The sequence below is a fragment of the Zootermopsis nevadensis genome, unplaced genomic scaffold, assembly GCF_977971745.1.
Source record: "Zootermopsis nevadensis isolate Lab colony 2312 unplaced genomic scaffold, Znev_1.0 Znev_ptg000030l, whole genome shotgun sequence".
Lineage (NCBI taxonomy): Eukaryota > Metazoa > Arthropoda > Insecta > Blattodea > Termopsidae > Zootermopsis > Zootermopsis nevadensis.
In genome coordinates this window covers 7256719-7284326 of record NW_028259162.1, presented here as the reverse complement: position 1 = coordinate 7284326, position 27608 = coordinate 7256719, and the positions used below count along the sequence as shown (strand labels likewise).

General features: G+C 35.5%; 6 protein-coding genes and 1 long non-coding RNA gene across 15 annotated transcripts in view; 4 read left to right on the top strand and 3 right to left on the bottom strand.

Annotated features, from left to right (window-relative positions):
- tefu (Serine/threonine-protein kinase tefu) overlaps positions 1 to 1922 on the top strand; it is a 41007-nt gene extending 39085 nt beyond the window's left edge. For all 5 annotated transcript variants that reach the window (XM_087358658.1, XM_087358660.1, XM_087358659.1 and 2 more), the window contains exons 45-46: positions 740 to 909; positions 1509 to 1922. In XM_087358658.1, coding sequence (XP_087214784.1) covers positions 740 to 909; positions 1509 to 1690 — 352 coding nt within the window. In that variant the 3' untranslated portion in view covers positions 1691 to 1922. The remainder of the gene's footprint in view (positions 1 to 739; positions 910 to 1508) is intronic.
- Positions 1923 to 3947: 2025 nt separating this feature from the next.
- LOC110831045 (uncharacterized) lies at positions 3948 to 5931 on the top strand. Its single transcript, XM_022066600.2, has 2 exons — positions 3948 to 4046; positions 5520 to 5931. Exons 1-2 carry the CDS (start codon positions 4038 to 4040, stop codon positions 5829 to 5831), a joined length of 321 nt encoding a protein of 106 aa, XP_021922292.2. The 5' UTR covers positions 3948 to 4037; the 3' UTR covers positions 5832 to 5931.
- LOC147872122 (uncharacterized) lies at positions 5004 to 7359 on the bottom strand. Its single transcript, XR_015537846.1, has 2 exons — positions 7044 to 7359; positions 5004 to 6536 (listed from the first exon to the last, which is right to left on the bottom strand). It is a non-coding gene; the product is annotated as an uncharacterized LOC147872122 (long non-coding RNA).
- On the top strand, positions 6891 to 16476 carry LOC110831037 (erlin-1-like). Of its 5 annotated transcripts, none has more exons than XM_022066577.2 (8): positions 6891 to 6971; positions 9988 to 10103; positions 10236 to 10316; positions 10548 to 10656; positions 11012 to 11118; positions 11594 to 11745; positions 12046 to 12227; positions 12713 to 16476. In XM_022066577.2, the coding sequence occupies exons 2-8, from the start codon at positions 9996 to 9998 to the stop codon at positions 12976 to 12978; spliced, it is 1005 nt and encodes a 334-aa protein (XP_021922269.1). In that variant the 5' UTR covers positions 6891 to 6971; positions 9988 to 9995; the 3' UTR covers positions 12979 to 16476. The 5 variants fall into 5 exon arrangements, with proteins under 5 accessions (XP_021922269.1, XP_021922273.1, XP_021922268.1 ...); XM_022066581.2 differs by lacking the exon at positions 6891 to 6971 and adding an exon at positions 9523 to 9546; XM_022066576.2 differs by lacking the exon at positions 6891 to 6971 and adding an exon at positions 9553 to 9692.
- On the bottom strand, positions 14990 to 18873 carry LOC110831041 (uncharacterized). The gene is made up of 3 exons (XM_087358728.1): positions 18514 to 18873; positions 18197 to 18358; positions 14990 to 17221 (listed from the first exon to the last, which is right to left on the bottom strand). The coding sequence occupies exons 1-3, from the start codon at positions 18781 to 18783 to the stop codon at positions 16847 to 16849; spliced, it is 807 nt and encodes a 268-aa protein (XP_087214854.1). The 5' UTR covers positions 18784 to 18873; the 3' UTR covers positions 14990 to 16846.
- A 129-nt stretch (positions 18874 to 19002) lies between these two features.
- Lamtor3 (Late endosomal/lysosomal adaptor, MAPK and MTOR activator 3) lies at positions 19003 to 22219 on the top strand. The gene is made up of 5 exons (XM_022066601.2): positions 19003 to 19230; positions 19322 to 19356; positions 19635 to 19693; positions 20948 to 21081; positions 21595 to 22219. Exons 1-5 carry the CDS (start codon positions 19222 to 19224, stop codon positions 21730 to 21732), a joined length of 375 nt encoding a protein of 124 aa, XP_021922293.1. The 5' UTR covers positions 19003 to 19221; the 3' UTR covers positions 21733 to 22219.
- A 723-nt stretch (positions 22220 to 22942) lies between these two features.
- LOC110831039 (glyoxylate reductase/hydroxypyruvate reductase) lies at positions 22943 to 27578 on the bottom strand. Its single transcript, XM_022066582.2, has 7 exons — positions 27099 to 27578; positions 26054 to 26184; positions 25287 to 25476; positions 24739 to 24905; positions 24104 to 24268; positions 23735 to 23860; positions 22943 to 23224 (listed from the first exon to the last, which is right to left on the bottom strand). Exons 1-7 carry the CDS (start codon positions 27200 to 27202, stop codon positions 23109 to 23111), a joined length of 999 nt encoding a protein of 332 aa, XP_021922274.1. The 5' UTR covers positions 27203 to 27578; the 3' UTR covers positions 22943 to 23108.
- Between the last annotated feature and the right edge of the window lie 30 nt (positions 27579 to 27608).

The window sequence follows — 27608 nt, the reverse complement described above, 5'->3', positions numbered from 1 at the left end:
ATACATATTTTTGTAACTTCAGGAAGCTGTGATCTCCTAGTCACAGTTTCATAACGTGGAAGGAGAAGGACAAATTTATGTTAATTTTTGATCTTTGTTTGCAAAATATATCTCAATAATCAAACATTGTAGTTAGATAAATAACGCTAATAATATTTTCTGGTGACAGAAAATAAATGTGTGTGTTTATAATTTCCTTACCATAATTTAAGAAGGCACAGTGTTGTGAATTAACATAAATTTAACATTGATAAGATATTTATTGTGTTATTTTTGTAAAATGTCCTTTGTTCAGATTCAAACCATACAAATGTGTGAAGATTTTGTGTTTAACTAAATTACTTAGTACTTGAAGATTTCTGTCTTCTGGGTTGTTGCGCTGTGTAGTCTGGTCGATGTTAACCAACGTTTCAGAGGTCATATCATCGCCCTGATGAATAGGAGGCAGTATGACCTCTGAAACGTTGGTTAACATCGACCAGACTACACAGCGCAACAACCCAAAAGACAGAAATCTTCATACTCATCGTTGTGAAAACCTCAAATCTTACTTAGTACTTGATTGAACATCTGTATCTAAATTATTATTGTAATTTTATGTGGGTAAGAGTACAAAACACTGTAGCTTTCTCTCATGGGATGTAGGAATTTATTTGAAATAATTATGTATCACTATTATTTAAATCTTAATTGACTTCATATATGTAGGCTCTGTGTATGGAATTTCCCTTTCCATTAGGTGTTGCGAGAAAACAATGTCTGTCCTAAGACAAAACCAGGAAACCATTCTGACCATCTTGGAAGTTCTTCTGTATGATCCTCTGTATGCTTGGACAATATCTCCAAGCAAAGGTTATAACATCCAGGAGCGGACACATAAAGCAGATGCTGATTATTGTGAACCTGAAGGTAAAAAGTCATCAGAAATGTTTCCAATAGTAGTAAATACATTCTGACATATGACTGTGCATTTGCTTGTTAACTTTGTAGACAAGTTCCCATCACTTTTCTGCATGTCATATAGTTTATGTGAATATTATTTCCCCCTCACTCTTTCTGTTGTCATGACAACTTCTGTTAGGGCCCTTTTATGTACAATGTATAACTTTGGCTTTCCTGTGAGAGCCATCGGGGTCCGCAGTGGCCGCGCGGTCTGAGGCGTGGGCCTTGTGCCGCTCGGTCGCTGGGACCGTGGGTTCGAATCCCACTCAAGCCATGGATGTTTGTCCACGTTTTTCTGTGTTGTGCTGTCCTGTGTACAGGTAGGCCTTGCGACGGGCCGATCCCTCGTCCAAGGAGTCCTACCGAATGTCTATAGATCAAGCCAACGACCCGCAGTGCTCAGGCACTTGAAGAACGGGTCGTTCCCAGTATCCCAGTATGAGAGCCATCTCAAGTGTTTTGTGTTAACCAGTGTTTTGGCAAAGATTACAGTTGCCATTTCCAAGGAGGGTAAGTAGTGCACTGACTGATACAGAGAATGAATGTAAATGATTATTTTTACATAGCCACTGCGGGTGAAGTGAATAGAATGGCAGAGCGAGCGTTAGTAAGGTTGCGACAGAAGCTGCAAGGAACAGAAGAGGGGACAGCAACTAGCGTTGGTGGACAAGTGAATCGATTATTACAGCAAGCCCGCGACCCAGGGAATTTGAGCCGCCTCTTTCATGGCTGGCAGCCATACCTTTGAGAGTATGAAATATTGGGATATGCGGTGTAACATGTTATTCACTGTGACACAGAACTTCATGAACTTTGGTCAAAATACTTGTATAGAGCTGTGATATGTTCTCTTGTTTTGGTGTTTCTTACTGTGAATGACATGTATCTTCCAGCAGAAACAAACACGGAAATATAATATATCTAGTGTTACTGCATTTAAAATGTTAAAAGTTCATAAATAAACAAACATTTTTGGTTGATCCCAACATTACACTTTATTTTGCGCCAGTCGTTTGCTTGAGTGTTTTTAAGTGAGACAGACACATGTAACTACCACCATCAGGACAGGACAGGACAGTAGACCAGAAATGATGTCTTTCAGTCTTGCATCCCACTCCTCTTCCTTGTACCCCCTTGGCACATCATTCTGGATCTCATTCTGCTTCTCTCCTCTTACCAAAAATCTTTCCCTGACTACCCTATTCTCCCGTCATTACTTCTTAGCAGGTAATGATAAATGCAATGTATCATTTGTTATTAAAATGTAATTTGTATATTGACATATTTATTGTTTTAATTAGTAAAACTGATGCATGTAGAGACTAATACAGACATAGAAAATTGTTTATAATAGAAATCTTTAATTTTAGAAGTGACTGGTTGAAGTTCATAAAGATTTAATATTTCTAATACTAAAGCCCGATAATCAACACCATCCTGAGCCAGTTCAGTCCACCTTTTATTCTCACAACCTGTTCCCTCAAGATATCATCTTAATCGTATTCTGTTCTTTCTCGGGGTTTCAAGTGACGTTTCTCCGGGAACTTTTCCCTCCCACCATATGCATGTGTGTCTCCTCAGTTCATGTCAAGAACAGAATTAAAAAACTGGTGGATCCGCCATATGTCAAGATATCGATATTGTTTGTTAAAAAAGAAGAATGGTATTATCCATTTTGAAATACAAATAACTAAACATTCTTCTCTTTTTTGTATGTAACAGTGAAGACTGGATAGCTTAACTGAAGCGTGACTGTATCAGCCACGATACTGGTCCAAGAAATTCAGAAAATTAAACGCAGACTCTGTATCTCTAAGGACGGATAAATTACTGCTTAAGGTAGATTAGTTATTTTGAGGCTATGGGGTCAGTGAAAATGGAAAAGCATGACCTCATGAAATTTCATAGTAATAACATCTGTGGAAGACTGAAATTATGGACTCAACAATGTTGGAGGAGAATATTGTCTTTTGGATTGTAGCGTCGTGTGGTCTGGTAGAAGTTTACCGACTTGCTGTCTCAGTCATTAGGGCGATGATTCATCGCTCTGATAAAGGTAAACTTCAACCAGACTCCACGGCGCTACAACCCAGAAGACAGCCATCTTCGTACTCACCGCCGTGAGAACTTCAAGCCCCCCTGATTTCAGTAACCGAACAGAGTAAAAATTTGTATAGTCGAAAAGCTTCAAATAAAACTAGTCCAGCTTAATGATTTTTGTGTAATGTTACTAAATTCTGGACTTCGTATAACGTAGGGCAGCGATCACCAACCGTGGGCTCCTAGATCCGTAAACAGCTGAAGGATGTTCGATCAGTGCTTACGCGTAACTGCCTCTTATATTCGGGATGAGTTACAAATACGAGAAGATACGTAATATATTAATTGCCTGTTGATCGTAAAACGTAGTGTTTTTAAACGCTCTCAGTGTTTTATGTCAGTGTGTAAAAGCGCCTGTTTTAAGTTGAAGTATCATAGTTTGCCTCACCCAAAAAAGTTCGGAGTTTTATCGATCAGAATGCAATAAAATTAAATTTGAGCTATAATTTTAATTAGGATCCTTGAATACCAAACACAACCTTAGCATTATTTTGGAGATACGTGACGGAAATATCGAATTTGATAGTTATTTCGTGAGGCTGTGTCAGCCGCTGAAATTATGTAGCATTGAATGAAGAAACGAGGAGGATGTGGTAGGAAGCGAAAGTGGCCTATTTTAAGGAAGTACCTCGCTGTTCTTCTCTAGGGACTTAAAAAAATATCTTTGGGCATATGTGGGAGATAAGAATCGGGTACCTCCCGGAAACTATTTAAACGCGTTATTGTCGTAATGTTGGGTATCTGACCATGCAGCGTACTTTTGCCTCAGTGGACAAGTAGTTTGGTTGGCTTGCCCTATTTTTCGGAAGCAGACGATTCGAAGATTTCGCCTTGTCACCGCTGTCTCTGTGGAAATGGAAAGGTGGACTACAAAAAAGGCATCAGCGGTACGAGGCGAGGTGCCCTGGTTTCTACCCGGCAGCGAAAGAGAAATCCGTGCCTATAAAGAGGCAGCTTTTGTCACCAGCAACCACAGCAGAACAACGCTAGACGACATGAAACTGGTAAGTCACTACCAAGCCATTACAGCTGCGTATCTCGGTTTTGGCGCTTCGGTCGAACCTGAATAATAAATTCCGAAAGCTGAATTCGAAGGAGTCTTTACTTTTCATAAATATTAAGATCTAAACACACAAGAAGTGTTATATGTATTTAGTGGTAATGTTTAAGGTTCTTCCGTAAAGGATTTCAGATAGACCACAGTGACATAATCAACACTGCACCCGATTGTGTTCTTTTATAAGAGATTTTGCTATAAATTTGTCACAGTTTTTGTCCGGAAGATTAACTCATTCCTACACTCGCCATTTTAAACAGCAAATAATGCAATAGCCTTGTGATCTTCCTTTCTACTAAATGCCTTCATCTGTGTACACAGTCCATCAGTAATTACATAAATCACGCAAATCAGTGTTCCTACTACCTGACGGTCGCCTGTTTTAATTAACTTTTGAGGGAACAGCTTATCAGCGTAAATGCAATTTTACTAGTCTACAAATTCTAATAACACCATTTTACCACGGCTAGAAAAAATACTACTTAGCATTTTTCTTGTTTCCTGTTAGTAACTAGATAGTTTGTGTTAAACGTTACTCTGCTTTATGCAGTCACTAGGTATGATTACTTTTATTTCGGTATATTAAAAGAGAAGTGTTTGGTAATTTAGTATTCTTCGTGTGCTGTTATTTTTGTTATGGATGGTCAGTGGGTGAGTACGATATATTTTTACCTTGTTGCTATGATTTGTGTATAATGTAATACAGAGCCCACTACTGTTTTTACAGATACGTGAATTAAAAAATATTCAGAACCACTGACGCAAAGTAAATGGGCATCAGTGTAAAATGGATTTGCTGGTTCCTTAATAACGACGCTATTCTTAAAAATTTACCTGGTTTTTTTTTGACGTAAATACGTCTATAAGGAAGGGTCATTCGGCGAAAAAGGGAAACGAAAAAGTGTAACCTGGTTACCTAGGAAACGTCGTGTTTACTCGGCATTGTTGTTACCTATAATACATTACATTACCTTACCTTATCTTACATTACATTAAAATACAATACTTTACATTACATTACCTTACCTTACATTACTTTACATTACATTACCTTACCTTACCTTACATTACATTAAAATACATTACTTTACATTACATTCAGCTACCACAGACCCATCTTAAGCGTAACTAATTCAAGTTAAGTAAGCAATGTCTTAATCAAACTTTACTCAATTGTAAAGCAGGTATAAAGGAAATATTTAGAATAAAGCCAATATATAAACTTCCTTTCCGTATAGACGTATTTACGTCAAATTCTCCGGAACCGTGGTTCCACTGACAACTTTTTTCCCTCTCTTTCTTCAGAAATGTTACACTCAGTCATATTAACTCGGGTCGTTGATGCAGGAAGTTGAGATAAACAAAAGCACAAACTTTATTTGAGTATTTTAAAATACGTGCTTTAATTAATTTGTTACAGCTAATCCTCAGTGTTGTGTGTGTGGCACTTTGTGCCATTGTAAATGCACGCCCCCGCTTCATTGCTATTCCCCTGGATGACGTTCAATTTGTTGAAGTGGCAGACTTCTCGGCACCCCTAATCAGAGTTGCCCGTCAAGCAGGTTTCCAGCCACGTGAAGCAGAAAATGATGCTGAGGAAAGCGGGCGCTTCCAGCGTGGGGCACATGGAGGGGGTGGTGATGGCCATGACTACGTAGACTATGGGGCTCACACCGGCCACCATGGTGCTTTTGGGTGGTATGCTGATTTCCCTGTTCACAAGGGGCATTAAACAATTATACGTCACTGACTATATTTGCTTTTAAAATTATTTATGAGTTTGTTGTTTTGTATTGTTTTCTTTTGTTGAAAAATACACTTCCCTGTTTATATTCTGTGCTTTTTATTACTGCAAACTGTGCATGAACAGGTATTTTATGAACTTGACTGATATTATTTGTAAAATGTAATGTAGGATGTCCAGGTTAAGGTACAGCATGGAAACCTTTATCCTAAAGATTTTACTGCTGATGAAAGAATAACATTATTATACATTTTAAAAGATGTAATCTAACAAAAACTGAAAATTAAGTTGTGAACCCACATCTTTTTATTTGAAAATGTTTGTATTAATACCAATTACAGAATCTGTTATACCAATGTCTGTGTCTTATTAAGCTCGTTTGGCTAATCACCAGAAGACTGTAAAAAGGTGGAAAGGAAAAGCTTATAGCATGACTAAGACCCCATGTTAAGGGAAAACAAATCTAGAATTAAGGAAAACTCTCAAATGTTTAATAGTAATCGAGAAAGTTTTTCCTCAAAAGCAATCTTGTTCATTTTCCCAGCAAAACAAATAACTGGTTTTGCTGACATTAAGATTCATGAGGTTGGAAATTCAATTCTTTATTAATAATATAAGGAAAGTGCTACAATCTGAAACTTAGTCTTGAGTGGCTGCGTTCACCATTGGTTCAAGAGGAGAAAATGGAAAAACCTGTAACAAGAGAAGAAATAAAAAATTCATTTCCGCATGACCGAACTTGTAGACCAGCTATTGAAAATTACATAACAATTCACGTCTTATTGTTTGAGGCACGCTGTTTCATCTGTGAATTTGTACAAACCTTCATTGGTTGAGAAATTTTCCTAACTCGAGACTGTTTTTCTACAATATTTATATATTAATTTTTTGGATTTTATTTTAAGCTGGTATATTTTAAAAAAAAGCTCTGTCCCATGTAAGAATTTCTATTAAGCCACTCATATATTGCAAATTCTGTTTATCCCTTAGTGGTATTGTCGGAAATATAATCGAATTCCGACCTCGCAATAGCTATCGAACACTTGGAAAAAAAATTCAGGCTACTTCCGGAGGTAGAGCAGTGGTTCTGTAAGACTTGTTTACAGGCAGGCGGCCTGCGCGTTGTAGGTGAGTACCAGCCTTGACCATTTGTATAAACTAGAAGCAAGGAAATAGGCAGTGTAGAATACAATTACGTACTTTTCATGTCCGTTGCACGTATCAAGAAAAACTGCTAGACCCCCAGAAAAATATTTCTGAGGTATGCCTGTCCTGTGCGGAATAGGTCTATATGACTAACACATTTACGATGTTACCCTCTACAAATGAGTGAATTTTATGAACATTCTTGGAGCTTTGAAAGAAATCTCCATTCATTATTTAAATCTACTCATAAATTTATCCTCAGTTTTTAGCAATTATACGGCATGTGTGTTTGATTTAAACGCTGTGTGTTGTTCTACCAAACAATGAGAAAATCCACTAATCTATTCACAAATATACATACACAGAAAAATATCTCGCATTCAAGGTTACTGAATCTCACTTCTCCATTGAACTCGCTATAACAGTATTTTTACGATCGCAGGGAATTTGTTACTGTCACAGTTCTGCTGTGTAATTAAAAACGTTAAACAGCAGTACACAAAGCATTCATTATTTGGAGGAAGCCACAAACCATAGAGATACTTTTCTTTTCTCGGTGTTGGTAAAAGCATCTAATTTTATCATTACTAAATACTTTTGTCTTAAGTTACTCTACGTAGGAGACTGGATTTTGTTGGCCTGGACAGGGTCCGGTGGAGGGCTTTGGTTAATTCGGTGATGAACTTTCGGGTTCTGTTAAGCCATCTAGTTAGGTAGTTACTTTACGGAGAAAATTTCCCTCTAAAATCTTACAAAACTAAGAATATTAAAGTGTCTTATAAAATTAACTTCATCAGTGCAGACCATGACGACGATCTTTCTGAACATTGTCTGCGAACAGTGTTGACAAACACTCGATGTCTACACCAAAGCATCTACTCACAAACATGTAGCCTGTTGTAGCTGTAATTTTTCGCCATGACGTAGAGTACTGTTGAAGACTTAATTAGTTATCTTCAGCGAATCTTTTGTTATAATGAGTGGTTAATCAAGAAGAAAGAAACGTAAGCTAAGATGGTGGATGACGACCTCGCTCTGAATCCTTCGAGGACAAACTTAACTGTAGACCATAGCATGGAAGACCGAAATGGGTTTTGAAACTTTGTAAGATTGGGGGCATTTTAATTCCCTTCGATATATTTTTCCCTTGGCTTGTTGATTCCAACGAAACATGTGAACCTTTGATAAGAAAACCATTTAGGCACTTTTATGTCATCAGCACCGATTCCAGGCTTGGCATCAGCTACTCTTCTTCGATTTCATTCTCTTTTCAACAACATCAACTTATATTCATATGTGGAAAGAAAGTCTCTGCCATCCATATTTATTTCGATTTTTATTTTCTTATGACATGACATGACATTTCATAAACATTCCCACAACTGATGCCAAACATCCATGCCAAAATGACGATATGACTAGGCTGCTGTATATTCCTTAATTAAAGATTAAAATTACATTCCACAGTTAACACAACATTAATACTTCAAGTTTTCTTATTAGTAATATACAGAATCTTCTGAAAATGTTTATTTTTGTTTTTTAACAACAAAGCACGTGGTAAATAGACGAACACTGTTTATTTTGAAGTTTATCACTGCTGCATTATATGTTCTCACGAACAGCACATAGTTACTAATTATTAAAGAAGGTGGTACGTAAGTACCACTTATTTTTAAAGTTGTTAAAGTCCTGAAACCGTTTGTGGTCATAAGCTTAAGGATAAAGGAATATGAAGATAGGTTTAGAGTACCAAAAGACGTCGTAATTCAGAAGCAACTTTATAAAACTCGGAGATGATGTCCAGCCATTAAATTTCTTTTATTACGTCATGGCTAGATTGTGGAAATGATTTTGAATTTTGTTGGTGCAAAGTTTCAGATAGATGAGGACGTCCATCTGAGCGATGTGGACGTGATTAGTATTTCTGCTTATTATTTAGTGGTCCCAGGATCAGAGATCGGCCTGGAGGTCAGCTATTGTGACAGGTTTTACGTGTTTTTCCTTAGCTGTTTTAGGATGACATAATACCTAAAAACAAGCCACTAAATGTCATGTACAGCCTTTCATGTACATCATTTGTGAATCGGTTTATCATCGACGTTACATAACCAGTGCAGTTGATAAAGCTTAAACGAATGATCAGACATTTGGAATGACCAGGAAATAGTTGACTTCACTGGAAGGGGGTTATTTTATGAGCATTTGCAGGCAAATACGTATTTGGCTTCAACGTCAGAAGACTTAAATGTACCCATTGTTTAGGACTTTCGAATCTCACGGCAGTGAGTGTGAAGATGGCTATCTTCTGGGTGGTAGCATCGTATAGTCTGATAGTTAACCGACGTTTCAAAGTTACTTGCTGCCTCCATCATCAGGGTGATAAGTCATAAGCCATCGTCGTAATGGTAGGGACAGCAAGTACCTGTGAAACGTCGGTAAACTTCTACCAGACTAAATGGCGTTTACATCCCAGAAATCAGCCTACGTTAAAAATGTTCAGCTGATTTTCAGAGGAAATGTGGGGAATTTCGTAATTGGTTACCCTGGCTAGATGGTACGAGTGGTTATGGCGCTATGCATGTGGGCAGCTGTTAACTCTGTGTCTTCAAAATACACTTCGTAACGGTTTTCAATCTGTTTCATTGTTATATGACATCCACAAATTATATTTTAAGTATAAGATATAACTTCATTTTGTTGGTATGTTCAAAGTAGCTTTCGTGTGTTGGCTGAATCACAGGCTATTCGAAAATGTAAACGAAAAGTCATTAAGCTAATTGTATATTCATTACATTATTATTTAGAAAGTAATCGAGATTATATGTTTATGATACTTAATTCTTTGGCCCTTGAGAACACAAGACATGAATATAGTGATGCAAATAAATTAATGGTGAAGCATTCCGGTTGATTTTTTCAATATACATTCCTTCCAGTGTCATTCATGTTGTATTACTGTATTCATATTGAAATGGTTTTTCCTTTCCCGTTTCAGCTTGAATAATGGCAGATGTATCGTTTATTGTTGCTGGGATTGCTATTTTCTTGGGAATGAATCTTATATTTTCCTTCCACAGTATAGATGAAGGCCATGTTGGAGTATATTACAGAGTTCGTATATTTTTCCTACATTGCCTTGTTATTCTTTAAACACTAATAATTGTGCTTTTTATCATAGTTTATCTTTACTTATGTGTCGTTATTCTTATAAGTGCAAGAAGGTAATGACATTTTTTTAAACAGGGAGGAGCATTGCTACAGAATATAAGTCATCCTGGATACCATATGATGATTCCATTCATCACAAGTCACAAATCAGTACAAGTAAGTTAAGAAGTCATGAAATTCTGGAACTTATCTGTAATGGACACTAACTTCACAGAGGAGTTCTTTTGAGAAGCTAATAGTTTTTTATCTGGCAGAAAAACTCCCTGCCTTTCATGGAACAAAAAGATGCAGGACTGTATCCAAAGCTACTGGCTGCTGTACTGAACCAGATAAATCCAGTCCAGAAAATTTAAATTAACTGGCAGAAAAATGTTTTTGTTACTCTAGGTCACACTTCAGACTGATGAAGTAAAAAATGTACCCTGTGGAACAAGTGGAGGAGTTATGATTTACTTCGATCGCATTGAAGTTGTCAATATTCTTAGTCCAAACAGTGGTATGTATGTACATATTAAAATGGTAATATTTGCATAGGTGTGTTGTTACATTCTGTGATAATTAAAGAACTCTTAGGACTGGTCACTGATTGGAATATGACTTGAATTGAAAATTATGTTTTTCTTAAGTGTGTGGGATTAAAATTCCTAGGATCTCATAGAAATTAGTTGTAATGAGGGTGGAAGGAATAAAATTTCCTGACTAACATGTGAAAGGTAGTTATCTGCAGATTGTATTTGAACAGTGTAATGTTCTTTGTTTAAGTATGTAGACGGTACTTCGTATGGAAATTTTTACCCAACAGCAATTGAATATTGGATGTAAGATTAAGTGAAGATTATTTTCTGTTACAGTGTTTGATATTGTTAAGAACTACACTGCAGATTATGACAGAACTTTAATTTTCAACAAAGTTCACCATGAGCTTAACCAGTTTTGCAGTTCTCACAACTTGCAAGAGGTAAACTATTGATTTGTTGTAAGTTGTATTTTCCATAAAAATTAAGCAAACTTTGGTGTAGGTATAGCTCTTGACAATAAAATTAACTGCCCAATTTTCTGTGGATTGAATGATTTGTGAACTGCATAAAAAGATGGAGTTGCTACTGATTATTTTTACCTCTAGGAAGATATGGAGAAGCATTATACTTTCATCAATGACTATACATGTATAGTCAGTATATATTGTGATCTTTCAGTTTAGTTATTCTGTTTTTAACATACAGTTTAATTGGTGAAGTTTCCTCTTGAAATCAATTAATTGGCATAAATATTATCATGTTTATGCTTTATGTTTAGATATTATCATTTTAGTACTTTTAATAAATACTGTATAACTATTGTATAAAAGGAAATTGTTGGCAAACATATTGCCACGTTTTTAAAATTGGATCTGTTTCTCTTGCACACTATTGATAAAACTATATTTGTTTCAGGTTTACATAGATTTATTTGATCAAATTGATGAGAACCTGAAAACTGCACTGCAACGTGACTTGAATGAAATGGCTCCTGGGCTGTATATTCAGGCTGTTAGGGTTACAAAACCAAAGATTCCAGAGACCATAAGGAAGAATTATGAATTAATGTGAGTTGTAATTGTAATTCCTGTTAAATACACTATAGTATACCTTTGCTAGCAAATATGATTTGTATTCCATGTTTGATTATGCATTTTAATGGACTGACATTGAAATATCCCATGATTTCTTATTGATATTGTCTATCCCATCTAGGTCTGGTGCTCCCTTGAATTATTTGGAATGAAGTTTCCTTAGCTACATGTTCCACTTATCTTATTCTCATATTTGACAAATAAAGTAGGTTGAAATTCAGCTTTAGTCCACAAGTAATTAAAATGTCATTCATGTATGTATTATGTATGCAGGGAAGGTGAGAAAACAAAGCTGTTGATTTCTATTCAGCACCAGAAGGTGGTTGAAAAAGATGCAGAAACAGAACGTAAGAAAGCAGTTATAGAGGCAGAGAAAGAAGCACTGGTAGCAAAGATTCAGTTTGACCAAAAGATTATGGAAAAGGAATCTTTGCAAAGGATGTCACAAATTGAAGGTAAATGTGTATATACTGTTTTTGTTTTAGTTAATCACTCCTTATATTTGGGATTGGTGGAACGTTTTTGCCATACTAACTAGATGAAAAATTTAAATGCTAATATGACTTAGAATAGGGCCCAGTGACAGGTTGTAGTGAATGTGTAATGAGCTTTGATTCTGTAGAATGAGGGTTAACTCTTCTAGGACTCCGCTCCATGTAGTTTATTATGTATGTAGTCCACTTTGTGCTAGCCTGAGTAATAACCTAAGATATGAATCATGTTAAATAACCAACTCAGATAGTGCTTCTACATTTTCTCTCTTCTCAGTCCATCATCCCACAGCTGTTCATTTATTTTCAGTACTTTGTATGAAGATAAGGTTTGATTTGAAATAATTTTTATTTGTGTGTAATTTCTGCTTTTAATTAAGCTATAGGTTTCTCATAACCTGCATTATGTGCATATTCTTGTAATTTCTTTTACTTTTACCCCCCTACAGATGAAATCCATTTGGCAAGACAGAAGAGCCGTTCAGATGCTGATTTCTACCAGACTCAAAAAGAAGCAGAAGCTAACAGATTGCTTCTTACTAAAGAATATATAGAACTGAAGAAATATGAAGCTGTAGCTAAGAACAATAAAGTCTACTATGGTACTGAAATTCCAAGCATGTTCATACATGGGGGCTGCACTGGTGATCTAGAGAGAGTCTCTGGCAGTATAGAGGAATCTGTTGTTTCAGCCAAGAATTTAAAAAAACAATAAACCCTTTACAGAATTCTCAGTCAAGTGAAAGAACATTATTCTTTGTATAAGGTTTAATTAAATAATTTCATATTGAATGCAATGAAAAATGTTGGAAGTATGTGATTTTTGTCTTGATTCCAATTGTAAAACAGAAGAAACTTATTTGTAAGGTACTCTATCCTTAGACTGTGTATGGGAAGAAATCTTAAATATTCTGATGAAAACCTCAGGGAATTTTCTCTTTTTATGTGTTATCATGGCATCCACAAGCTTTCAGCATACATTGCCAATGATGAACACTGGATATTTTGCCCCAGGCTGTATCCATAACAATGTTGACAGGTTTAGAAGTACCTTATATGTCCAATCATAAGACAATATTTTTAAAGAGTCATGGTGCTAGAATGAGCCTTAACCTCATTTGGGGTTCACAGAGGCTGTGCATATGTTCACTGTCATAACACATAATATGAGAGGAATGTTTAAAGGCAAGGTTGTCATACTAGTTGCTTCTTCCAACCTGTCTCTTGCCAACTTTTGTCATGTTATTGAAGTTCTGTTGTTTGTTAATCAGATTCTGTAATCCTGTTGAGTATGGTTATGTCATACTTACATAGATTTGGAATATCAGTAAACTGAAAAAGCTCTCAAGTTGAATAATTCACAGCAGTTTAATGTTCTTCTCAGGCCTAAAAAAAGATTCATTATACTTCATCACCATAAAAGCTTCAGATCATACAACTCACAGCAGCTTTATAACAAAACTACTGTCATGTTAGGTTTTATGTTGTGTTTATCCAAACAAATATTTTTTCTCTGCCATTAGTGTTCTGGTGAAGTTTATTTACAATCTCATTCAGTTAAGCAGGTCACATACCATTGAGAAATTATTGCTGGTCAACACATAAATTTCATTTATTTTCTTGGTATTTTAATTACATATTATTTTTGGTGAATAGATAATACATATTGTTGAGGTCAATAAAAATGCTGCATGTCATGCTAAGTGACAGTAAACTTATAAAATTTTATAAAATAACCTGGCCTAAGTAAATAATAACATGGTTAGAATAATCTAATTTAAAATTTGAGGTAAATCTGTTATGTTACCTTTGGAAGTAATTATATATAATGTGTCTTATAAACACATATATTTGTGAATGTGCAACAAAGTTTGACTTTCCTTATGTAATTATTCAAGTGTTTTATTTTCATACTTAAATTAGAACTGGGCAAAACATGCTTTGAAGCTAAACTAAAAAAATTAAAGAAAGACATCAAATAAAATGTATAATTCCTGATATTTTTTGTGTAGTTTAGTCTTATAGCATGATTTGCTACAAAATGAAAGTACTTCTAAGCTGCTGGTCACATATTTTAAAGAAAGTTAAATTAGTCCTCTTTATACACAAAACAGTAATATTTACTTTATCAAAACATGTCTACAGGGGCAGTAGGTATTAGGAATATTTTTGCTAATGATACACCTGATGTGTGCATTGGCATTGTACACTGAACTGTATTAAATGCCAATTTACCTTTTTAACGTGATAGACTTGTTTATAACGTTGTCCATGTTCAACTTTTGAAATTATAGCACACTATAAAGTTGTCTGTCTAGTCCCTAGTGTTTGTTATTGCACAGACTCCTTGAAATGGCCAAGGAGTTCATCTTATTATGTAGAAACGTTCCTAGTGACAGTATATGATTGTTAGTTCAGGTTGGATTGTAAATTGGAATATACAGAATGAGACAACTGTAGTGTAAAAAGTAAAAACATAGTGAACTATACAGATTTTGTATGTGTAATTATTAGTGGCATATATATGTTTTCTCACTTCACATTTTGGCTTTTGTATTGCCATCTTTACATATTTTTAATTTTAGTAGCTGGAGTTTGAAAGTGCATTCTTGGCACATTTTTCCTTTTGTGTTGCAAGATGATAGACACTTATTCTACTTTCTGCCAAGTTAAAATTCACATTTTAACAAAGTCTAACCTATGGTTATAACTGAAATACTTCATAATGTGCTGCCGCCTTCTTTTTTTTTTAAATTTTTTAATTTTAGTATGAGTGTCTTGTGGGCCTTTGTGTAAACATGCTGAAGTACTCCACACTTTTCACACTCCTCATTCTCAGTCACTTCATCACTTGTCTTCTAGGCCCTGTGAATTTGTTGATCTGATTTGTTGGCCCCAAATGTTTATTGGTTTGCAGCTTCACTAATTTTAAAGGAAAGTGGAGTGATACAAATGAGTAGGAGATTTTAAACATTATGTAGACAAGTACAACAAAATTCCAATGTTCAGATACCTGTTATTTTTCTCATTTAAGCCTTCTTGGGTCTAGGCACTCCTTATAATTGTACATTCCAGTTAACAAAAACAAACTGTTTGTTGAAATAATCAGAATAGTTAGAGGAAGAGTTTTGAAAATACTTGTCTTGTTCAGAAAATGGTAGAAAGGCACTCTCATGTGCTTGTGTGTTTTGATGTTCAATGAGAGAAATAAGTTTCATATAATCTTCAAAGTGAACAGAGGTGATGCAAAGGTATGTGATACACAGTCTGTTGTGGTATGAATAACAACTACTGAATGTGAAAAGAATGAGATTGATTTTTCTCAAAATCATATCATGTATTGGCAGTGCTGCAGTTGTCTCATTTTTCTGAAATTGTCTGTGTATGTGTACATGTTCTTGCTGAAACTTTTTCACAAGTTTTGGGAGTGTGAGTAGTTTCCTAGAACTGTATACATGAATAAAGATGTAGGTTTTTAAGTTTTATTTTTAAGTTGTTTTGTGTTTAATTATAATTAAATATACAAAAGTGTAATTTTGCAATTTGTGTTGCAAAAATGTTGATGCTGACAACATATTTTCACAGCAGGAAGTCAGAGGATGGCTGTCTTCTAGGTGGTTGTGCCATGTAGTGTGGTAGAAGTTTACCATTGTGTCTGAGGCCCTTGCTGCCTCTATTACTCATAACTCTTATGATGGAGGCAGCAAGGACCTCTGAAATGCTGATCAACTTTTTCTACGCTACATGACAACATATGCTATTAACAAGCCCTTTGGGCTGATTAATATTGGTTGAAATAGGCCAGAATGAATACAGCAGTAGAAGCAGAAGAGAGAGCCTGAAGTGCAGTTATTCCCATTGCACACTGACTTCTTTATGTGGTCTTCAAAATATTTTGTTTGCACTGTGAAACAATTGGCAACTATCAAATTTTATGGGCTTGCCATTTGGTAGGAGTTATTTCATTGTTTTCTTGAAACCAATGTTTGTTGGACATACAGAATTTGACCTTGTTTTGTGGATTTTAAAACTTTTATTGTGATTTATGTCAATTTTTTGTTTAAATAGTTGTCAGAGTTTGACTGAAGGGATATTGTCTGTAGGGGTGCCATAAATCTTAAATATTTTCTTTAATAGATTTGCATATGTAGTATGTGTTGATGAGTTAATTCCTTGGCCTGTGTGAATAATAAATTAAACGTTTTCAGCAGCAGCGACATTGGTTTTACTGGCATCTGTCCACAGATGACGAGAAAAACCCTGCTGGGGGGAATGTTACTTATCAGCTCGACTAGAGGGCTGCTATTGGTGGGAAGTATGATAAGTCAGAGTTTTACTCTACTGCACACAGACTTAAAACATCAAGCAGTTAAGAGTAGCGTGTGAACCTCTAATGTGTTCTGTGGGTGTTGCGATAATATTCTAGATTAAATCACTGTGCAATTGTGAGGTAATCTTAAAGCTGTACCCATTTGAACACATGAAAGCCTGTTGTCTGTTGTTCGTTCAGTGGTTGCGGAACGACTGCTTTTAGGATGGGTCGTCACACCGCGATATCTTGCGCATGTGCGTTTAACGAATTCCTAGCAAGGATTTTCATTTGTGCGTGCAGTTCCTTGGGATGTTTCCTTGGTAGTGATTGTGATCCCTGATGACATGTCGAGTTTTTCCATCTCTCCATAAAAAAGTACATCACTGATCAGTTTTTGGCTTATAGGTACCATTGCTCGCGGCATTGATCTTAATTTTTCAGCAACATAGTCACCAAAAGAGTCGTACGGTTGTGTAATTTGCTGCTGTGAATCATTGCGACGTTCATCCATCCTTTTGGCAATTTTCTCTAAAACCTGGTCCGCTTTAGATTTCGGCCTTTTGAAGCCACTTGTTGAGGGTCGCGAGGGAACACTGGATGATGTGCTTTGGCTGTCATCTGTATCTGCAGGATTCTCTTCGAAATTCTGAAAATAAACTTTTATGTTTCAGATGCCAGAGAGTGAAGGCGAATGGAGTACAATCGCAAGGGGTTTCGAAGAAAAATGTCAGTTTCCTCATTCTCTGGGAGCGATCGATGGCAAGCATATTAGGATTACATCACCACCTGGAAGTGGTTCTTATTTTTGGAATTACAAACACTTTCACAGTACTATATTGATGGCATGTGCGAATGCTAATTATGAATTCATTTGGTGTGAAACGGGCACGAACGGGAGAATATCGGATGGTGGTGCTATAAGGAGCACATCTTTCCTTGAAAAACTAAACAACCATGAACTAAAGATTCCGAGGCAAGACACATGCAGTGGAAGTTTAATTGAGCTGCCCTATGTTTTTGTAGGCGATGAAGCGTTTGCTCTGAGAGCTGATTTTCTGAAACCATATAGCCAAAAAACATTAAACAGAGAACGGCAAATTTTCAATTATCGTTTGTCTAGGGCAAGGAGGATTGTGGAAAATGTTTTCGGCATAATGTCAAGTCGGTTTAGGATCTTTAACACAAACATAAATCTAAAATTGGAGAGGATAGATCTTGTAGTGCTAACATGTTGTGTTTTACACAATTTCCTTCGCAAAGAAAGCTCCAGATATTTTGAGGAAGAAAGCGATGATTGCACTGACACGGAGTCAACATTAACACCGCTGCAAAACACACCCACTGGAAACGCTACTAATGCAGCAAAATTAGTAAGGGAAATGTTTTGCGAGTATTTCAACGGTGAGGGGGCAGTATATTGGCAATAAAAAATCTTTGAGTAGTTAGGAAACCACATGTAAAGTAATGTGATGACTCAATAATAATCATCAAAATATTTGAACAATATTAGCTCTGAGAAAAGTGATGTTTTGTTTCCCTTTGTGCTTTGTGTACTGATAAAGCAAGTATGTTTATTTGGAATAAATAAGTTACTTTAGACCTTATTATTATTATTACTTACCTCAATCTCATAGTCAAAAGGCATGCCGTCTACAATTGAATCAACCGACTGGCTCCTTCTTGGTATGTCTTGGTCCTCCAAAAACAGCATATGGCCGTAGTACCATAATTTAGGTACATGGACCTCATATTGTCCTGAACCAGATTTTTGTGAGGCTTTGACCTGAGAAATTATGAGATCTAATCAGTCATTTTCATCATTGTTAATAAATCATATGAAACTCAAGTTGTATAAGCAACCAAAAGTAACAAGAATATTTTATTCTTACCATACTTTGTGGAAATAATATTAATATTATAGTATTCCTTTAGCCTTACCTTATTATGCTCCTTTCTGAAGCAACTTCTAAGTGAATTTATTTTTTTTTGCACGGTTTCTTTGTTGGCGGCAGGATCTTTCGTTTTAAATAAAACCAACAATTGGTCCATTGCAGAGCTTCGTTTAGCTTTATCGCGATAGTCATCACTACTTACCTGCCACAAACATGGCAACTCTCTATATTTATCAATCACATCAATAACAAAATCACGCCCCGACATTATGCAAGTTTCGACTTGACTGGACAAAGGCTCGTGGCAGACTGGCATGAGAATGGACCACGTTTCCGCCAATCACAGAATATCCAAACGAGCCCACCACGCCACGCCAATGGACTTCAGTTTCCGCATTCACGGTATAATTTTGGAGCGACACCGCGCCATTTGGACGAATGGAGCGATCGTGAATGGCGGCCTTTACATTTCAGGTTAATGTGTTGGTAAGGTGTTTTAATCTTTTTTTATTGGCAGTTGGTACTGGTTTGTAGCTAATCAGGCGCATTGTGCGCAGTATCTATGTTTCAGAGCCTGTAAAATAAATTACTGCCAACTGCTTTCGTTAGTTGCGGATATCTGATTCGGTGCTGTTAAATTGTTATGTGACAACCTGTTTGGGTTATTGAAATTAGATTTCTGCATGACTTAAATTATATATCGTAGAGGTTTGTTGGTGTTATTGTAAAAAAAGGAAGTTGGAAAAAAGCAATTATGACTGAGGTTTGTGAAAGAACTTTCGATTCTGTTGACGAAATGAAATGTTGAATTTTGTTTTGAATAATTACTAATTTACGGCACCGTCCTTTTTTAGGATATGAAGAAATACTTGAATCAGTTATTATGTAGGTAAGGAGCATTTAAAGTATACTGTTGAGTATTTTATGCCCAAGGCTTGTATTAGCACAGGCATTTTCTATTCTAACCTATTTTGAAAGAAACTTTGTAGTTTTACGAATATTGTTAGCCCACCCATTTCAAATGTGCTGGATATAATGCCAGAAATACTTCCGATAAATGCTGTTATATACTTGGGTTAACGCAGAAGCGCTTGCAGTAATGTTTTTGGATTGGTGCACCTTGGTGAAATTGTGAAGAATGACGCTGTTGTTTCTTATTACTTTTAGGGTAGATGGCCTTCACTGTATCTTAATAACGGACAGAGACGGCGTTCCAGTTTTGAAAGGTAGATAGAATATTAACAATTGTGTGCATTGTATATCTTTACCGTGTAACTTGCAGAAAAGCAACACACCTATGCATCAACATGTTTTAACAACTTTATAATGTGGTGTATTAAGTAGGTTACAGTGGTCAGTAACTATATTGTAAGACTGATCTATAATAAGAACAAATATAGTGGCCTAGGGTGGTGCTTGAGTTCTTTATTGAGTGCAAAGTTTTGTCTTGGCACATCTTTTGAATATAGAGATGTCAATCATTGGTAACTTAGCTTAAGAGCAAGGCAAGTGTAAGGCTTTCCAATAACAAATTTTAAGATATGGTAGTATAACTCTCCAGAAATGTAAAGAAATTATTACTGTAAAAGTTAGAGTACAGAATTGCTTGCTCCATAATTAAAATTTTCTTATGAAATTTGTCAGGAATAAAGTAAAAGATGAGGATAAAGCAGATGGACATAATCATTTATGAATATTGATATCAGGGTGGTCACTGCGCTGTAGCCAAAAACTTCAACACACGTGTATCTTAACAATCTACTCTTTTTAAACCATTTTATGGCTACCTAATTCTTTGTTAAAATGTTCAGTGGTGTGTTTTATAGGAGAATTTTCACAGCACATGATAAATTTCAACTTTTTTACACAGAACGTACAAGTTAACTTGTGCTTATAATTTCTTATGCTTCTTATACACTTTTGTTTTCTTAATACTACATATTAATAAAATGTGTGTTTGATGTATTTGAAGAACCAGCAATTTTGCAGAAGAATTTCAAGAGATCCTATATTTTGATGACAGCCATAGGCTGATGGATCAGTCAGTAATAAGAATTATTAAATTGGTGATAACCAAGTCAGGAGAAATAGTTGTGGTGGTGTCTTGTTTTTATTTTATTTGTATTTAATATCATCTCAGAGAAGACTGCAGCTGAAAGTGGTTAGTTGTTGTTGTGTTTTTTGCAGTGTACATATTGAATTAGAAACATGTTCTGTGAATAACTTATCATGTAAACTATATATTATATTCATCTGTATGTGTGAGTGTATATACTGTACATACCTAAACTATGATAATATTTAGATTTATATTGTAAGTGGGGCAGTGCCCCAAGTGGCTTAATTTTTGAGTCATCTCAACTATGTCCAAAATACTGTGAGTATACATGTTTTGGAATCACTTAAAATGAATTAGCAAAAATGATTATTTCCTTTGGTTAGTGAAGTATAATTTTCTTAGATTGATGGATGTATTTCAGTTACTAATGATAAGGCTCCAGAGCTTGCAATGAGACCAAGTTTCCTCACAACATTTGGGATGGCAACAGATCAGGGTGGCAAGTTGGGATTAGGAAAGAACAGGACCTTGATCTGCATGTATTCAACATTTCAGGTAGGTCTACACTCTACTGTAGTTTCTAAGTGTGCAGTCTTGGTGTTTGATGTGCATCATATATTACAAGTTTATTTTTTAATTCAATCTCAGCAATTTATAATGTGAAATCAGTTATTAAGGAGACTTCACAAAGAATGTAAAATTCTTCTAACACTATTTATGGGGGTTTTGTGGCTCTTTTACATTTAATAATTATGTATGTTCAGGAATGCTTGCCTCATCTTGTAATCCACTTCCCTAAGTGTCACAAATTAAATATACAAAACATGTATTTACCCCATTATGAAGATGGCTGTCTTCTGGGTTTTAGCACCATGTAGTCTAGTAGTTCACCAGTTTTTCAGAGACCCTTGCTGCCTCCATCAGTGGACCTCTGAACTTCTATCAGACTTCACAGTGCTTCAACCCAGAAGACAGCCATTATCGTACTCTGTGCTGTAAGAACCTCAAATTCTACTTGTGCCCTCTATTGTATTGCATAATTGTTAATTCACATTTTTCTTTCTGCAGGTTGTTCAGATCAACAAATTACCTCTAGTAATCAGTTTCATTGGCAGTGTTTCTTGCAACACTGGTCAAATCTTGTTACTGGAGCAGCACATTGAACCTCTCCTTAGTGACCTTAAAATGGTTGTTGCAGAATCATGAACCATAACATAAACAGTGATTGATCTTGCCATGCTGACTGAACTATCTTCTGGATATAACTAGAAATGTACAAAGATGTTTGTCTTCATATAACAGATTTGAAGGTGTTAGATTTGTTTCTAAAGAAAATATACTCTTAAAATTTCTTCTGTTTATTATATATAGTCATTTGAACTTTGAAATATATTTTGTTTGTAAAAACTAACTTTTTATAGAGAATTTCAAATCGGAAATGGTCACTGTTAGTAGAGTGTGCTTTCTGTGGTCTGGAGATAGGAACTAGCTCTGTCGATGGGCCCAGCAGAGTAGGTTTTACCTGAAGATGGAGATAAATTCCAGTATCCAAAACGCTGTGTTTTATTAAATCTGGGACTGGATAATGTCCAGAAAGTAGTTTGCTTCAACAACACACACCATTGTTGCAAACCTTCAGAATTAAATTGTTATTGATGTCTGTAGTAAGTCTTCAGATGTCTCTGTATATTAATTTCTGTAGTACTTTCTTCACCTTTGACCTTTTCCTTTTTATCACATGGATTTATTCTCAAGATACCTGCTAAGAACTAGACAGTCGCAGAAACTGGGTAAGTAATTGTGTAGTACAACCTGCCACATACACAACCTGGATTAAATCTTATCCTGAAAGAGTGAATAATTATGTGTGATGAACAGAGACTGTTGATAAAATACGTGAAGAATGTTGTAATGGTCTACAATAAAGGAGAACAAAAAAAGAAAGCTGAAGAAAGGAAAGTGAAAATGTCTACTAACAATATACATCATTCTAATCTATACATAAGTACCTATATTGTCTAAAATGAATAAATAATAAGGTTCTTTGTCATCTCTAAGCAAGTTTTGCTGTAAAAAAATATACATTTATCTTGAGGTATAGATTTTCATTGTTATAGACTGATTTGCCATATACTGTATATTTTCTATAGTTCCTTTCTGACCTAGGGTGAAATTGGTCAACAAAAAGGACAAGCATATGATGATGACATGAAGACACTGACATCACATGAACATGGGACCAACATTAATCAAGGTGTGTTAGTATTTTTTAAGGACGAAGTATACTTGGTAAGCAAATATTTTGTATCTTGTGTTGTCATTAAATGAATCCCACCATACCTCAATTTATTACTTAATATGTTATTTCTTTGACATAATTTGTGGAAATCTCTGTTTGAAGTGAAAGACTTGTATGTAATAGATTATTTTTTTAATTATTTCAACTGTAATAACACTTCTGAATGTTCATGTGTTACAACATAATTACAGTATCATTCTTTGACTCTTCAACATTATGGTTCCTCTGATATTCTTCTCAAATACATAATCACTTAACACCTAGCATAACACATTTTAATGCATCACACAGGAGCTGGCATTGGTTTGCCTTCAAGGGCTGCGATGATGTTTTCTGCTGCCAAAACTGCCATGGCTGTCCGTGTTTTCACAGTTGCACTTCCAACATGTGGGAGTAATACTGAAAATAAAGCATGTAATGTAATATTACAGCCTCAGCACTGCACAGAATGTTTATTGCATTGTTGGTGGACCACTGGGTGATCATTTTCAAGCATATTTAAGAAAAAACATTAAAAAATCTTGGGAAAACACTGAATGTCGTGAGTGAGTGGCTAGCACTCCTGCTTCGTATTCAGGAGGTTCTGGGTTCAAATCTCAGTCCAGGGACCAACTATCTTGACAGGTTTTTTGTAGTTTTCCTTAGTCCCTCCAGGAAAATGCCAGGATAGTACCTTCAATGACGATATGACCAATTCCTTCCACATCCTTTCGAGTTCATTATTAACTGTCATTATCTCATTCAACGCTATTAGTATAAGATACTGAAAAAGCTTCTTTATATAAGCTATAAATAAATTAAATATGATGGAAAATCATTGTCCCACTTGGCAGTCAAATGTTAAATGAAGTATCTTTATTATAATTTGCTAGTTTATTTTCTGTTCACACTGAATAAGGTTGTACTCACCGCAGTTAGGCAGACTGAGCAGTGGACTGTCTGTTGGTAGTGGTTCAGGAATCATCACATCAAGTCCTGCTCCAAAGATTTTTCCTTGCTTGAGGGCTTCATACAAAGCTGGCTGGTCAACAATTCCTGAGACACAAAACTTTGCATTACGATGGGAACTCGTGGCCAAATATATATACAATCTTACAAGGTTCTCATGGCAGGCAAAAGAGCTACACCACAATCCTGATTCCTTACTTCTTTTTTTAGGCAAACTTAACTCTTTGCCCATTTAAATATGGTAACATACCGCAACAGTAGAGGTCAAAATATCAGATAATCGAAGGATTTAAGGCGTTCTCTTCTGCATTTTGGAACAAATTAACTTACCTCCACGAGCAACATTGACTAAAATAGCATTGGGTTTCATTTTATTAAATGCTTCTTCATTGAACATTCCTTTAGTTTCTTCATTCAGTGGACACACTATTATCACAAAGTCACTATGCCTCAATAGCTCATCAAATGAAACAAATACTGCTCCAAATTCTTTGGCTGGAAAGAAAAATTAAAGGATTTAGTAGCCTACTGGACCACTTCAATATGTATGGAATAAAATTTTGACTGTAAGAAAGTTATATACTTTAATTTTAATTGAGTTACATTTATTGACAATATATTACTTGTGCACAGAATCAATAGGATGGCTCTCAAAATGTTGGTTTTTACAACCACGTGACATGGCTGACTGTCCGTGAAGACTTTACTGAATTTAGTTACCACAAAAGTTATAAATCACAGATCAGTAGGATTATTCTGTTCTAAAACCTGGTTTTTCTTCTTCAAAACCAGATATGCTTCATGAGTGAGGAAAATAAATCACCAACTTTAAACAAAAATATATACGCTACACATTTTTAATAGAAAATAATATTGTTTAAAAATAATTTTTAAGTAGTATGTGACATTACACTTTTTTGTTAATATCTGATATAATTGTATTCTCACTACATCCTTTTGCTTACCTTGTGGTTTAGGTGAATGACCAGAATAAATAATTTGCTTCACTTCAAAAGGTATGAGACGTTTGGCAATAGCTTGTCCAATTCCACCAAAGCCAACAATGCCAACTGTAGATCCCTGAATATCCTGACCCATCAGCCACTGAGGACGATATGACTCCCAATTATTACTACAAAGAAAACAGAAATTATTATTATTATTATAATAAATATGGGAATATTTGGATTTAAAAATATGTATAACCAGTGTTTTTTCTATATGAAAGTGTTGTGAGGTGTTTTTAAACTTTCCTGTTTATGAAAAATGTGCTGATATATCTTTGCATATTGCCAAAATAAACACCTGGTTTTAATGATCGCTGCCTACATTATCAGGGCAATCTGATGATGGATGCAGCAAGGACCTCTGAAACATCAGTAAACTTTTACCAGAGTATATGGAATCATTTGCTGTTGCTCTCAGTGTTTAAATACAACTGTATTTTCATGGTTTCAAAATAAGTAATGTTTTTTCTTGTTCATTCAGAATAGAATGGTGAATTAACACATACGTTTCTATCTTGAGTCGGCCTTCATGTAACCTGCGGGCTGTGGCCAAACAAAGAAGTACTGCTACCTCAGCCACAGCAGCGCTCAAGACATAAGGAGTGTTCCCAAATTTGATCCCTCTTGCTTTGAGTTCCTCGACGTCAATGTGGTCATATCCAGCAGACATTGTTGCTAACACCTTCAGGGTTGGCCCTGGAAATGTTGAGTCAGTCACACAAGTCATTGGTTTAGTTCATAATTATCCCATATAATTTTAAATTTGATAGCAATTTTCCATTTTTACAGTGAAGGCCAAGTCTGAGGGTCATAATAATTATAATGGTCATTGGTAGTGAGGTCTGTCATGAAATTAACAGATTACAATAATTATTTTTTTGGGGGTAGAGGGATGTAATTCAAGTCTTTCAACAAAACCCATAAAATACTTAAAAGGACAATTCTGATTTCCTTGTGAAATGTCTCTCTTGATCAGTATTATAATTTTTATTTATATTATTGCTGCATTTTATAAAAATGTGCTGGTATGCTGTCCTGCAAGAACTTGATATATGTATCACAGGGAAAACTATGATATTAACACCATGACTGTACTCTAGCATCCAAAATCTTTGTCACCAAGTTATGAGGTATATAGTGGACAAATGAACACTGTTACAGTAAAGCCAGTTAAACTAAATTATACCTGTTACCTGCTGTAGAGCTTGGGTACTACTGTACATGCCATTCAAATGCCAAAATTGGAATAGTTTCTGTTACAGTACTTGTTTACCTGCTTTATCCAACATTTCACTATCCACTTTTACTTTGGAACACCAAAGTACACCATCAGTTCCACTGATTCTTTGTAATATTTGTTCCCTTGTAGGGTAGGGAAGCTCTGTACATATATCCACTTCATATCTGATTAAAATAAGAATATTAATTCCATTATTAAAATCATGATACACAGATCCTACTATAGGCTAGAAGTCTGTTATGGATCCCTTTTATTCCACCCATGAAAAGACTGTTCAATTCAGAAGGCTTATTTTAGCTGCATTCCTGCTGTCTGTCACAGGATATCTCTACAACGGGCCTGTGTTCGATGTGGCCTACAAAGCTCCCTTAGATATAGGATAATACAGCTGTGGTAAAATCAAAATTTTAAAATAATTCAGATTGTAATGTAATTGTGAAAGATAAAAATATTATTTATGGGTCTTGGAATCCCTCTTCTGCATTTGTTATTATGTCAAGTTAATTATTTTAATTATATATATAATTGAGTTTAAATGAATGTACAGCTTTAACTCTGTGGATAATCCATGCTAAATATTCAATGCATAGCCTCCACTGTACACACTACTGGTATTTCTGCATGCTGGTGTTATTCAAGGCTCAGTTTATTCAAACGATTTCTAGATCTACAAGAGAAGTGAAGAGAATTTTTTCTGAAACCGTGGTCCACACAGAGTACTGTTTCCTGTAAGTCTTGTCAATTCAGGGCATCAAAACTGCGATGTGTGGTCCTGTATTTTGTTCGACCACACTGTTTCAAGTGCAGTAGTTATGCCTTATTTAAGGTACCATTGTTGCTTCTGATCGGTAACAATGATGGACTGAATGGGTAAGTGTATTCAGGCGAGAAGCGATGGCCCAAGAAGGAGCGAAAGTTAAAAAAATCACTATAAATGCTAGAAAATGTGTGAGGTCTGGTTGGTCCCACGACGGCCTGGGTGATCGTAGTTGATAAGTGTAAATATATCTGATGGCGGCCTTTTATTTGACAGGCAAATGCTTAATGGTTGAAATATGCTACGAGGTGATATACGTACCTCTCTTGTAAAAGTTCTATGGCTTTTTGATGCACTTCGGGGTTAGTAACAAGGATGCGTAATTTGCCCATCCTGTGGCAAGTTTCATGTAATGCTCTGTTCATGACACAATGTCATTCCACATCAGACTACGATTTTCAAAAATTTTGTTGTATTTTACCTCTGTTTCTACACTTAAACAGGAATGAGAAATGTAATCTTAAACAATACGACATAGATTAATTTTATCAGCTGATACAGACAATCGTGTAGATACTTTTAGGTTATGTAATGTAAACACTGCACGTAAAGATAAAGACATCATACTGTAGTTGAATGTTAATTAGAAGGATCTATGAAATGTAAAAAAATTCTGTTCTATTCTGTTGCTGCCTAACATGTAGAGAGTGGCGAAATATAACATTTTGCTTAGATGCTTTCAATCAGACATTTCAATAAAAAGAGCCATGACTAAATTTCTAATTCGTGAACTTTTTCGTTTAAGTTGGATAGTAGTTACCGTTTTTATCG